The 13,299-nt window shown below is 44.9% G+C and overlaps 1 protein-coding gene across 1 annotated transcript in view; it reads left to right on the top strand.

The window, feature by feature from the left end:
• The window catches only part of LOC107123515 (ATPase WRNIP1-like), a gene marked incomplete at its 3' end in the record, with an annotated part of 49,786 nt that overhangs the window by 24,047 nt on the left and 12,440 nt on the right, over nt 1-13,299 (top strand). The window contains exons 2-3 of the mRNA XM_015426768.1: nt 10,101-10,292; nt 11,420-11,664. Of these exons, the coding sequence (XP_015282254.1) occupies nt 10,101-10,292; nt 11,420-11,664 (437 nt within the window). The remainder of the gene's footprint in view (nt 1-10,100; nt 10,293-11,419; nt 11,665-13,299) is intronic.

Here is a 13,299-nt window from a genome sequence, read left to right as displayed (position 1 = left end):
ACCGTCATATAAAAACAGTGTAAGCAGACCCATTAGTCAGATCCATTATAGCTACTCATATGTGCATTCAGCCTTTCTGCAAAATATAATCTTACTCTGTGTTTTTAATAAATCGACTTTGAATTCTGTATTGATAAAGATTCAAGAGTTTCAGTTCAGGCATCATGTCAAACTATGGGTTAAGGGAGGTCTCCTATCGTCGGTTTGATGTCCGAATTGACAGCCCACAGCTACAGCCATTCCTCTGCCTGAAAGGAACCATCATCTATAGAGCAGCATGAACAGCGAGGCAATATCATAAAATAAAACACAGCATATATGGGTCTATATATACATAGTGCCTAGTGGGTCCGTGAGGTCGCGAAGAGTCGGACTCGACTGTGCGACTGAACAACAGCAATATGTAACTACTAGCAATAAGGCCAGTTGCAGAGAAAAAGGAAACGGACCCTAGAGAGAGGGTGTGGGAGAGTGGCCTGGCCTGCAGCCGCGGTGGCCCAGGGAAGTGCAGGGCGGTGACAGAGGGAGGCGATGCGGCCAGGGGATTGGTCCCCTCAGACCCAGCACCCAGCCAATGGCACGTGAGTCCCGTTGAGTGGCGGCTAACAGGCCAATGGAATGTGGCCACCCCAAATCGTTTTTATAATATAAGGAAAGATACAGTACACCAATTAAAAATCAGTGGGCTATACAACTGCACGTATAATTTACAAAAGAGGGAGACAAAGTCAGAAAAAAAATCAACCAAAGACCTGGGCAAATGACGACACCTTCATCTGGGGGGCAGGAGCTCAGTACGCTTAGTACCAGGTGGATGTCTGAGGGAAGGGCATTCCACACCTGGGGTGCCATGACTGAGAAGGCCCTGTTTCTGATACAAGCTGACTTCATCTCCAAAAACTAGGGTAGACGGAGCAGGACCCCTGCAGAAGTTCTCCACTGACAGCAAGTACATTCAGCGAAATTCAGTCCCTTCAAGTATCCAGGTCCCATGAGGTTTAGGGTCTGAAGAATTATATCTAGCGCCTGTGACTGGGATGGGCTGCCCATGCAGTTGTTTCAGCACTGAAGAAATGTGTTCCCTATGGGAAGTTCCTCCTGTACTGTGTTCTTGACCAGTTGAAGTTTCCAGACCATCTTTAAAAGCAGCGCTGAGTAATTGAATTTGGATGTGATCTGAGCACAGATGGCTGTGGGCAAAATCCTGCCTCTCAAGGAAGGGTCAGCTGATAATGCAAGCACTAAGGAGCTCTGTGCCTCCATCGGGGGTCCTGACTGGACCAGCACTCCCAAGCTGCAAATGTGCTTCTCCAAAGGAGGTGCAACCCCGTCCAGGAAAGATTGATTCTGCAATCCCTGAATGGGTGCAGCAGTGGTTGTTTTATTCATCAAGAGTCTTCCAGTTGTAAAATCCAAACCAGGAAACACCCTGTGCTCAATGAGCTGGAAGGATTCTGTTTCTCCTGTTCCTTCTCCCGGGAGCAACAGGGAGAAGTGCGTCCGCTTTGAGTTTTACTCATCGTTTGATCATTGTCAATTAAATGTACAACTTGACTGTGCTGAAAAGCATCTGGTGTTCTCCGAAGTTTGGCCTGTGGTGTTTGGTCTTCTGTGCGGTGGCTCACTCACACGGCAACTTGCCCCATACTCATCAAGCAAAGCAGTATGTGTGGGTGAATTGGCGTTCGGTGCCTAGGATCAGAAGAGTTTGGCCTGGAACCTGTATTTGTCTTTGATTCTGGCTTCCTGCTAGCCACAACTCTCCTACTTCGAGCAAGTTTTTCCTCCAGACCGCTGAAGAGGGAGGGAGCTGCCAGCAGGGGGAACAGATTGGAGAGTCTGTTATTCCTTTGAGTTGCCCCCAATGAGTCAGAAATCTCTATCTAGGAGAGGATCATGTTCAGAGCACCTGCTGCGGTGATCCTGATCTTTGGAATATCTTTCCGAGTAGTTTTTAGGCTCGTCACCACCTGCCCACACTGGCTGCCGAGGGTCTCTTCAGCCTTCTTGGTCAGCAGTTGGAAGGAAAAGCTGGGGAGAAGCCGCTTTCTGGTTCTCTGTTGATGTGTTTAGACAACTGATCTGAAAAGTTGTTATTCAGGAACGAAACCTTCCTCCGGTTGTAAATATTAAGACTATACCAGCAAGAACGAGTCTTTGTGTAGAAAACCATGATTTAAATCTAGTCTTGCTACTACTGATTTAAATTGTGCTTTAAATCATGATTTAAATCAAATCCACCCTGGTTTAGAATGACGTGAAGTGTTCCTTTCCATTATGCTGTCATTCGTGGTGGCGTTAGTGGATCGTTTGTAGATGCTCAAGTGTTGGATGTGATGGGTCATGAGAGGCCAATTTGGAGTAACCCCATATGGACCATGCCTCCCTACTTACAAAAGGCATTACTGACTTCAAGAGCCAGCTTTCCTTTATAGATCTAAGTTATCCAGGCATCATATTTACCTTATTAAATGCTTTATTTTCTGTTAAACAAACCTTTGTTGATCATCTCCATCCGTGTCTTGTCTGTCAAGTCAAATGTCTAAGAAAATGTGATCCTATTTACCCACCAAATAAGTACAGCCTTGGTCTAGCAGGTTTCCAAATACGAGGTTGTTAGGGAGCACACAGCTTACACACTACTGGTCTTTAATTTAAATCTTGTGTCCCCCTTTTTTGGAGCTGTGGTGGCTCAAGTGGTTAAGATGCTGAACTGCAGGCTGTGGAAGGTCGGTAGTTCAGCAGTTCGAGACCCGGGTGCCGCTGGTTAAGACGCTGAACTGCAGGCTGTGGAAGGTCGGTAGTTCAGCAGTTCGAGACCCGGGTGCCGCATGACAGAGTGAGCTCCCGTCTCTAGTTCCAGCTCCTGCCAACCTAGCAGTTCGAAAGCAAGAAATTGCAAGTAGATAAATAGGTACCACTTCGGCGGGAAGGTAACAGCGTTCCCTGCGCCTTGGTGTTTAGTCATGCCGGCCACATGACCATGGAAACGTCTTCGGACAGCGCTAGCTCTTCAGCTTTGAAACGGAGATGAGCACCGCAACCCTAGAGTCGGATTCGACTGGCTTTCGAGCAAGGGAACCTTTACCTTTACCCCCTTTTTATTCGATTGTGCGCGATTGGGGTATAATGAATCTATAGGAGAGACCAGAGTGGAAAACTTGATATTCTTCAGTCCATAAGGCAGTTGTCTGCCTTCCCTTCCTCCCTCTATCACCGCCGCCGCCTCCTCCTCCTTCTCGGAGCCGCCGGCAGGCAGGCAGGGCGGGCGGGCGGGGGGGAAGACCGGCCTCTCCGCCTCAGGGAGATCGAGGGGGGGGATGGAGGAGACGGAGCTCTTCTCCCCCCCCTGCGAGTATCGCGGGTCTCCCTCTTGTTTTAATCTAACATGATAATGATCAAAATAAATACAATTAAGACATAATTGTCCTTTCTGCATAGCTTTATTTTCTTCTGTCTCCACTGCCCCTATTATTTAAGGGGAAACTTTCGTTTTGTTTGACTAACAGTGCGTTCTTAACCCGATAAATACCCTTTTAAATCCATTGACATCATTTGGCTTAGAAAGTGGACTCTGTTTACGATTGCACTGTAACGGTACTGAGCGTGTTGTTTAACGTTTGCAAGCTGGCTTCTCTTTTACGTAGGAGGGACTGAGACACTACGACTCAGTAGCCAAAGGTATGCATTATGTCCGTTTGAGCCCATGATGGTCAGGTCTACATTCTGCCACCATTTATGTATCTGGGTTTATTTCTCCCTAGACGTGCTGTGCATCACTGAATCCTGAAAGCTTTATCTGGTTTGTAGACTTGGATCTTGCAGGGTGAACCGACTCAAGCTGTTTGAGTCGAACTCTAAAATATGACATGGCTGCTCTCCCCTCCCCACCATCTCCACATATTCCAAAAGACTTCTTGCTACTTCCCTGAGCACTATTAAAGCATTTACTGTCCTGGCAGCTGTTTCTTCTACACCTGTTGTTCTGAAAATTCCTATTGCTTGGCTGAAGAATGTCCCCCTCCTCATAGCCTCACTCACATTTATCTGACTGTGGTTCCTTGAACAAATGAGGATGAGTTTGGCTGTTGAATGGAAGGGCTTTGGGGGTATTATCTAGTTGCCTTTTTTCTTCACTTTGGTCACTTATCCCACAGAATCCAGCTAGCATTCTTCCTGAATTAATTTTGAATGCTCTTCTGAGCTTGTTTGAGGAGCAACATAAAAATGGGGTAGATTCCCACATGACCTATGTTATTGTCCTGTTTTTTTAATTTCTCCTTGTTTACCGTGATTCTTTTAAATAGCCTAAGGGCAACGTGAAACTTTTAGGTATAAACTCCCGTTCTGCCTATATATGGAGCAGAGGTCCATCAGTGGCTGTTAGCCATAAGGTATAGCTGGAACAATATGTCTGTGGAACTGATGCTCTATATTCTTGGTGCTTGGGGGGCAAGAGTGAGAGGGCTTCTGGAGTTCTGGCCCCACTGGTGGACCTCCTGATGGCACCTGGGGTTTGGCCACTGTGTGACACAGAGCGTTGGACTGGATGGGCCATTGGACTGATCCAACATGTCTGTTTTTATGTTCTCTTATGTTCTTGGTGCTTGGGGGACAACAGTGGGAGGGCTTCTGGAATTCTGGCCCCACTGGTGGACCTCCTGATGGCACCTGGGTTTTGGCCACTGTGTGACACTTGGACTGGATGGGCCACTGGCCTGATCTAACATGGCTTCTCATGTGGGCATGTGTATGCATGAGCTCACTGTGGGTCCTTGGACCTTCAACTTAAGCTATTCAACATGGTAGTTATTGTGAGAATAAAATGAAGAGGAGACTGATGATGAAAGCTGCTTATAGAGAATGATAATAAAGAGACTGATAATGAAAGTGGCATATAAATATAAATGATGAGATGGAAGGGCTGTCTTTCATAAATACTTTCTGTCTGCATAGAACAAAGGATAAGAACATAAGAGATGCCAATGTTGGATCAGGCCAAAGGCCCATCCAGTCCAACACTCTGTGTCACACAGTGGCCAGAAATACCAGTGCCATCAGGAGGTCCAGCAGTGGGGCCAGGACATTAGAAGCCCTCCCACTGTTGACCCCCCCCCCAAGCACCAAGAAGACAGAGCATCACTTGCCCCAGAGCCCCTAGCTATACCTTGTGGCTAATAGCCACTGATGGACCTCTGCTCCATATGCTTATCTAATTCCCTTTTGAAGCCGTCCATGCTTGTAGCTGCCACCACTTCCTGTGGCAGTGAGTTCCATGTGTTAATCACTCTTTGGGTGAAGAAGTACTTCCTTTTATCCGTTCTAACCCGACCGCTCAGCAATTTCATGGAGTGCCCACGGGTTCTTGTATTGTGAGAAAGGGAGAAAAGTACCTCTTTCTTTACCTGCTCTTTCCCATGCATAATCTTATAAACCTCGATCATGTCACCCCTCAGTCGTCTTTTCTCCAAGCTAAAGAGCCCTAAGCGCTTTAACCTTTCCTCATAGGGAAAGTGTTCCAACCCTTTTATCATTCGAGTTGCCCTTTTCTGCACTTTTTCCAAAGCTATAATATCCTTTTTAAGGTGTGGTGACCAGAATTGCACACAGTATTCCAGATGAGGTCGCACCATTGATTTATATAGGGGCATTATGATATTGGCTGATCTGTTTACAATACCCTTCCTAATAATCCCCAGCATAGCATTGGCCTTCTTTATTGCAGTCACACACTGTCTCGACATTTTTAGTGAGTTATCTACTACAACTCCAAGATCTCTCTCTTGATCAGTCTCTGCCAGTTCAGACCCCATCAATGTGTATTTATATTTAGGATTTTTGGCTCCAATGTGCATCACCTTGCACTTGGCCACATTGAACCCCATTTGCCATGTTGACGCCCACTCGCCCATCCTTGACAGATCCCTTTGGAGTGCCTCACAATCCTCACTGGTTTTCACCACCCTGAACAACTTCGTATCATCCGCAAATTTAGCCACTTCACTGCTTACTCCCAACTCCAAATCATTAATGAACAAGTTAAAAAGCATTGGACCAAGTACTGATCCCTGTGGTACCCCACTGCTTACCACCCTCCACTGAGAGAACTGCCCATTTATACTCACTCTCTGTTTTCTATTAATTAGCCAGTTTTTGATCCATGATTTTTGAGCTTACTTAGGAGCCTTTGATGAGGAACTTTATCAAAAGCTTTCTGGAAGTCAAGGTAAACAATATCTATTGGATCCCCCTTGTCCACATGTTTGTTCACCCCCTCAAAAAACACTAACAGGTTAGTGAGACAAGATCTTCCCTTACAGAACCCATGCTGAGTCTGCCTCAATAGGTTTTGTTCATCTATGTGCCTACTAATTCTTTCCTTAATAATGGTTTCCACCAATTTACCCGGTATCAACGTCAGACTGACTGGCCTGTAATTTCCCGGATCTCCTCTGGAACCCTTTTTAAAGATGGGAGACATAATATGGATACCTCCATATTATGAAAAAAAGAATTTTTAAATTATAATTAGCTAAACTAGATAGTGTTCAGTTTACATAGCATAGAACTTGGACTAGCATACCACATTATACAAAAATCCTTTTAAAATGTAGTCTGGAGGTACTTGAGAGGAGCCCTGCTGGATCAGACGGGTGGTCAATCTAGCTCAACATCCTGTTACACACAGTGGCCAACCATTTACTCTGGAGGGCCAGTAGCAGGCCATCACCCCCTGTTCCGGATCGTTTATGAACAAATTAAGTAGTGCCAGCCCCAATACCAATCCTTTTGGGACTGCATCCTTCCTTCCATTGCAGGAACTGTCCATTTATTCCTACTCTTAGCTACTTGTCATTTAACCAATTTTTAATCCATAAGAGTCCATAAGAACATAAGAGAAGCCAAGGCCAATGGCCCATCCAGTCCAACATTCTGTAACACAGTGGCCACAAATACCAGGTGCCGTCAAGAGGCCCACTGGTGGGCCCAGGACACTCGAAGCCCCCCCACCGTTGCTCCCCCCCCCCCAAGCAGCAAGAATTCAGAGCATCACTTGCCCCAGACCAAGAGTTCCTATCTATACCTTGTGGCTAATAGCGAATAGTTTCTGTCTAACTTACTCAGGAGTCTTCGTTGAGGAACCTTGTCACAAGCCTGTTGAAAGTCCAAGTCTATAATATCTACCAGTCACTATTACTTCCATATTTGTTTGCTTTCTACAAGAACTTCAAAAGGTTGGTTAGGCAGGACTTCCCTTTGAGGTACCCTTTTATGCTATCCATGCTTCTTCAGTACACTGACATTAAATTTTCCTATAAGATCTGTATTTTACCTAAAATGGGTTTCCTATAACACAGGAGGGTATGCACAACTTACGGCTAGCCATCTCATGCAGCTCACCATCCTTGTGTGGTGGCCTGCCAGGAACGTAAAACAACACTTAGTGTGTGGTTAGGAGGGACTGCAAAATTTGGTAGTGGAATGTACTGGCAGGTCACAGCCAATGTTTCCTCTACGCTGTGGAGTCTTGTGAGCAAAAATTCTGCTTTGTGAGTTACTGGCTTTAAAGTTGTGAGCCAGTGATTTGGCTACTGCATAAATCAGTTAGCTCTGGAGCCCTTCTTCCTGAGCCAAGGCAAAAGTGTGTGAGCTGGAGGCTAAAAAATTGTGAACTAGCTCACACTAACTCAGCTTAGAGGGAACACTGGTCACGGCTGGTGGCTGTGTTTGGCTTGACAAAAATCAAGTTGCAGAGGCCTGCACTAAGAACCACTCCAAACTGCCCATAAATAATCTCTGACATATAAATAAGATGTCCTATCAAGAGGGCAAAGAGAGGAAACCAAAATAACCACCCTTTAAGATAAATCAACAGTTTGTCTGGCAGCCAATAAAGTGTAGGTATTATATTTCATTTGTGTGTAGGCCAAGTGTTAGATAACCAGGAAATCATTTAACAGAATGGACATATACATATAGGATTCATGCTTATTAGAATTATGTCTACAGAATACACCACTGATATGTGTAGTGTGTATATGGCACTGCAAGATGTTGAAAACATACACGAGCTAAGCAACTGTAAGGTGGTTCTAGAGATGTGAAGGCCTGGGAAAAAACCGGGAAAATTCGGGGGGAAAATGGTTTTTTTCCGTTTTTTTCCTGAAGCCTTTTTTGGTTTTTTCCGAAAAATTGAAAAAAGAAAAGAAAAAAATTGATTATGGAACGTTTTATTTTAACATGATGAATAAAATATTTTAAGACCAGGTGTTCAAATATTTTCCAAATCATTTCTAAAATATATATATATGGTATCAGATTGATGTAATTTCTGTGCACTGAGGACAAGCAAGTCCTAGGTTACAAACTGAACTCTCCAATGCAAGAACAAGATGCATTTCTTCCTTTAGGAGGTGCGATTGTCAGAAGAAAATTAAAAAGTTTCAGTTTTGTTTTAGCATGTGGGAGGGTATTCTGTTTGTAATAATTGTTTGGATACACTATATTTTTAATATGCTAGTTGTGATAATTTCATGCCAAGTATAAATGTCCATAGTCATATTTGATGTTCCTAAAGTAACAGAATGACTTTCAAACTGGAAAAGACAAAATAAATGCTAATGTAGCATTTTTTTCAATTTTTTCAAAAATTTCCATTCCCCCCCCCCTAAAAATCTAAATTTACCTTTTTTTCAATTTTTTTAAAAATTTCCCTTCCCCCCCCCCCCCAAAAAAAAACCGGGAAAAAAACCGTTTTTTCCCCAAGGTTCAAAATTTCTGAAAATGTTACATCTCTAGGTGGTGCACAATGGGGCAACAAAATCCCAGCTTCAAGTATAGGCTAATGGGGGTCTGAACCTGCTGAGACTGAGGGAGGGAAAGCTCTTGGGGTTTGTAGTGGATAGTTCAATGAACGTGTCAACCTGGTGTGCTGCAGCAGTGAAAAGGGCCAATTCTGTGTTACAGATTATTGGGAAAGAGCTCGAACATAAAATGGGTGATGTTGTAATACCCCTGTATAGATCTATGGTGCAGCCTCATTTGGAACACGGTGTACAGTTCTAGTCGCCGTCTCTCAAAAAAGGACATAGCAGAGCTGGAAAAAGTTCAGAGGAGGGCAACCAAGATGATTAGGGGAGTGGAGCACCTTGCCTATGAGGAAGGGGTGAAGAGCCTGGGACTTTTCCGTGTAGGAAAGAGACGGCTAAGGGGACATGATGTATGTAGGAAAGCAGTGCAGAAGAATTATTCTCCTGCCTGGAGATTGGAAACCCGAAAGTATTTGTGTGCTACCAGCATGAGAAGTCTGGTGATTCCCTACGCAGTCAATTTGGGCTTGAGGGGGAGAAATTGATAAGACAGACGCCTGTACACACACACACACACATTCCAAAAGGATGCTCGAATGCTTGAAACTTTCCTCTACGCAGGGAGAAGGAGTGTGAGAGGAAGGGGGGAGGAAATGGGGGGAAACTGAGCTTATAAATAAATGCTGGGAAACCGAGAGGTTTGAGACAGCTTCCTGCAGACTCGTGTCCTGTCGTCTTTGCATCGCATGCACCCCTGCACCCCACACCCCAACGAGTGACACCACAATGATAGAGGTTTATAAAAATTTTGCTTGGGGTAGAGAGAGCTGACAAAGAGAAATTTTTCTCCCTGACTGAGGGGAGCCTCCACATTCAAAGGCAGTCGGCCTCTGAATCCCAGTGCCAGGAGGGAACATCAGGGGAAGGCCTCGGCCTCTATACGCTGTTGTTGGCCTTCCGGAGGAACTAGTTGGCCACTGTGTGAGACAGGATGCTGGACTAGATGCTCTGATCCAGCAGGGCTCTTCTTATCGTCTTGAGCCTTCATATGGAGCTGTGTGTTAGTCCTTTGGTGTTTCACAAAACCAGTGTCGTCTGAGTGTAATTTTAAAACCGACAAGAGCATTAATAAAACGAGTAACAACTGTGAGAACTCCTAAACTTGACCGATTGGGCTATGTGTCTCGTAAAGACTGGGTTCCCTTCGTGTGTTCTGCCTCTGGATGACCCTGAACCCGCTATTTCCTGTGCCGAAAGTAAAATCGGTCTGCTGACCCTTCTTTCTTTCAGACTACCCTGGCGCATATCGTAGCAAAAGGCAGCAAGAAGAAAGGCACGAGGTTTGTGACACTATCGGCCACAAGTGCCAAAACCAACGAGGTCCGTGAAGTCATCTCCCAAGCCCAAAATGAAAAGAGACTCTTCAAGAGGAAAACCATCCTCTTCATTGATGAAATACACCGTTTCAATAAGTCTCAGCAGGTATTTGCTCAACTTCAGTAGGATATGCTTGGATATGTGCTGCTTATTATGTGTTCTTAGTGATATTGCTTTGGATTTAAATTTATCTCCTTCTGTCCTGCTTTTCTGGGAAGGAGACCAGAATTGCATACATGGTTGGCTGGCAGCAGTTCCATTTTATCCAAGTCCTGGGGAGGTAGGTTAAGTTTAGAGAGAGCTTCTGGCCAGGGACCTGATCAAATTCCAATTCTCAGATCTAGTAAACCAAATGGACGCATTGCAGAATGTTAAAACTAGAAAAGAAATTTCTTTTGCTCTGTACTGAAAATGCATTTCTAGAGTTTGACAACTTAAACAGTTTGATTTGCAATCCTAAAAACATTATCGAGTGGTTTAAATTACAAGCTTGGAATGCAAAACATGCTGCCATATTTCAATGTGTCCACCTTCCCCAATCAGTACAGCAAAAGCATATTTCCCCACCATCTGGGGAGAAGCTTTAAGGACGTATTTTACCTATGTTGCATTTGGATCCTTAAAAAATTCTGCAACTGAAAGTGAACCTAAGAACAAGGGGGAAAAGAGACCATCAGCAGCTAGAGTGGGACACTATAAAACATGCACGGAATGACAAATGGATGTACAATGAATATTCCAAAGTTCGTGACCGTGAATTCAAAAGAAAAGCCATCGTTTTGAACCTTGCATCAGAATTATACAGTTCCTAACTTAGAGCCATCCTTTTCTGGAGCAGAGGGCACAGGACGAGCTGTCAAAGAGTTCCCGTTCTCTGTTTAACATTTCAGTAGTTCTGCATATAGACGGGACTGTTCCTGTCCCAAACAAAGAAACAAAAAAAAGGACGGAAATGGTGTCTCCAGAAAATGATGGCTTTATACGACTACTGTTTTGTGTTCTTGTTCGGGATGCCGAAGGACTTCCCTGAAACATACACTAATTTCCTGGAACGAATGAAGCTGTTAACTCAGCTAAGCAGGGCGAGCTGTCAAAAGCACATCCGTCACATTTGCGAGCGAGTGGAAACCAAGGAAAAATGCAGTTTCCGTTATGAAAGAACGCACTTACATTGGATGCCTCAAGCTGTCGCTGATGGGGACCACCTTCTTCTGCTTCCCTCCCATGGCTAGGACACTTTCCTTCCTCACGTCGAGTGTGGGACCGTGACCTTGATTGGAGCAACCACCGAAAATCCTTCTTTCCAGGTCAATGCTGCCCTTCTGAGCCGGTGCCGCGTTCTCGTTCTCGAGAAGCTCTCGGTGGAGGCGATGGAGGCGATTCTGACGAGAGCTCTCCAGTCCTTGGGGATCCGGATTCTAAACCCAGAGGAGCAACACGCTGGCTCAGTGAATGGCAGCAACAGCAAGACCTCTGAGTGAGTATGTCTCATGTGCGGCACCGCGCTCGTACACACCAGCCAAAGAATCTTTTGACAGCCTGCCAGAGCAGAAGCGACCTAGAGGTTGTGGGGCGGCGATTGGGCAGGAGGGAATGGGAAAAAAAATCTTAGTAAACAGACCCCTTCCCCCCAAAAAGTGTGTGCGTGTGTGTGCTGAATATAAGTGGTGGAAAAATAATAATGCAAAGGCAGTTTTGCTTTTTTAAAAACCTGCTTTCTTGGCTGCCTGGAGGGTAACTTTGGAGCTGCCCGTAGGATATTTAAATTTGTTCTGCAGTTGAGGATTTGTTTCGAGTTCCTCTCTCCATACGCTGCAGTCCTCGTCGTCGATGGCAGATGCATCATATTACAACAGAGTTTTAGCCAGGACTTTGTAGTGTTAACTTGTCTGGATCCCGTCTGTCAGAACAGTGTCGTGTGCTGGGGACCTTGTTTGACTACAAGCAAAGGAAGAATCGCATCCACATCATAATACCGAGAGTCAGTTTAGAAGCCATCGGGTTGTCTGTTTAGAAATGATATTGACCAAACATTTCAGGGCAATGAGAACTCGCAGCCAAAGAAAAGTTTTCAGTTAAGATAACTCTGCTCCACTGTTTGCTTCCAAACACACTCAGAAAGTTTGGGAGTTTAAAAATATGAGAAAAGATTAGTCCAGTCTGGAAAGACAGGCTTTGGAATATGCACCAGTAAGTTATTTATTTATTTATTTGGGGGCCGCCCTCCCCCCAAAGGTCTCAGGGTGGTGCACGACATTCAATAAATACATATACTAATCAATAATAATTAAATTTGGTTACAGCAATTAAGCAATTAAAACAACTAAAAAAATGAAGTACGATCACAACTGAATTAAGAGCATTTTTATCCTACCCATTTTTCTCCCCTCTTCCATTTTATCTGCACAACAACCCTGTGAGGTAAGTCAGGCTGAAACACTGGGGGTCTGGCCCAACATCACCCAGAGCTTTTCTGTGGCAGAGCAAGGATTCAAACCTAGGTCCACCCGATCTAGTCCAGCACTGCAGCCCCTACACCTTGCAGTCTGCCTTTGCTAAAAAGGTAAAGGTTCCCTTGCTCGAAAGCCAGTCGAATCTGACTCTAGGGTTGCGGTGCTCATCTCTGTTTCAAAGCCGAAGAGCCAGCGCTGTCCGAAGACATTTCCGTGGTCATGTGGCCGGCATGACTAAACACCTAGGCGCACGGAACGCTGTTACCTTCCCACCGAAGTGGTCCCTATTTATCTACTTGCAATTTCTTGTTTTCGAACTGCTAGGTTGGCAGGAGCTGGAACTAGAGACGGGAGCTCACTCCGTCATGCGGCACACTTGGGTCTCGAACTGCTGAACTACTGACCTTTCATAGCCTGCAGTTCAGCGTCTTAATCACGTGAGCCACCGCAGCTCAAGCCTTTGCTAGGTTCCTTCATATTTTTCAGACAGGATTCAATACTGTCCTCTCACTGCACATAATAAAAGATTTGAGAGAGAGAAAGATGTGTTTTTTGCAGATTCAGAAAGTGGCCCAGGCCAGAAAAACCTGCACTGGATGAGTTAAATCTCAATTGATTTCATGGGACTTTTAAGCACATTTTTTGTCTTTCAGGACTGG

The sequence above is a fragment of the Gekko japonicus genome, unplaced genomic scaffold (genome assembly GCF_001447785.1).
Source record: "Gekko japonicus isolate JY-2015 unplaced genomic scaffold, Gekko_japonicus_V1.1 scaffold4543, whole genome shotgun sequence".
In the NCBI taxonomy this organism is placed as follows: Eukaryota; Metazoa; Chordata; class Lepidosauria; order Squamata; family Gekkonidae; genus Gekko; species Gekko japonicus.
The sequence above is the reverse complement of the archived record's forward strand: the minus strand, read 5'-3'. Positions and strand labels throughout refer to the sequence as shown.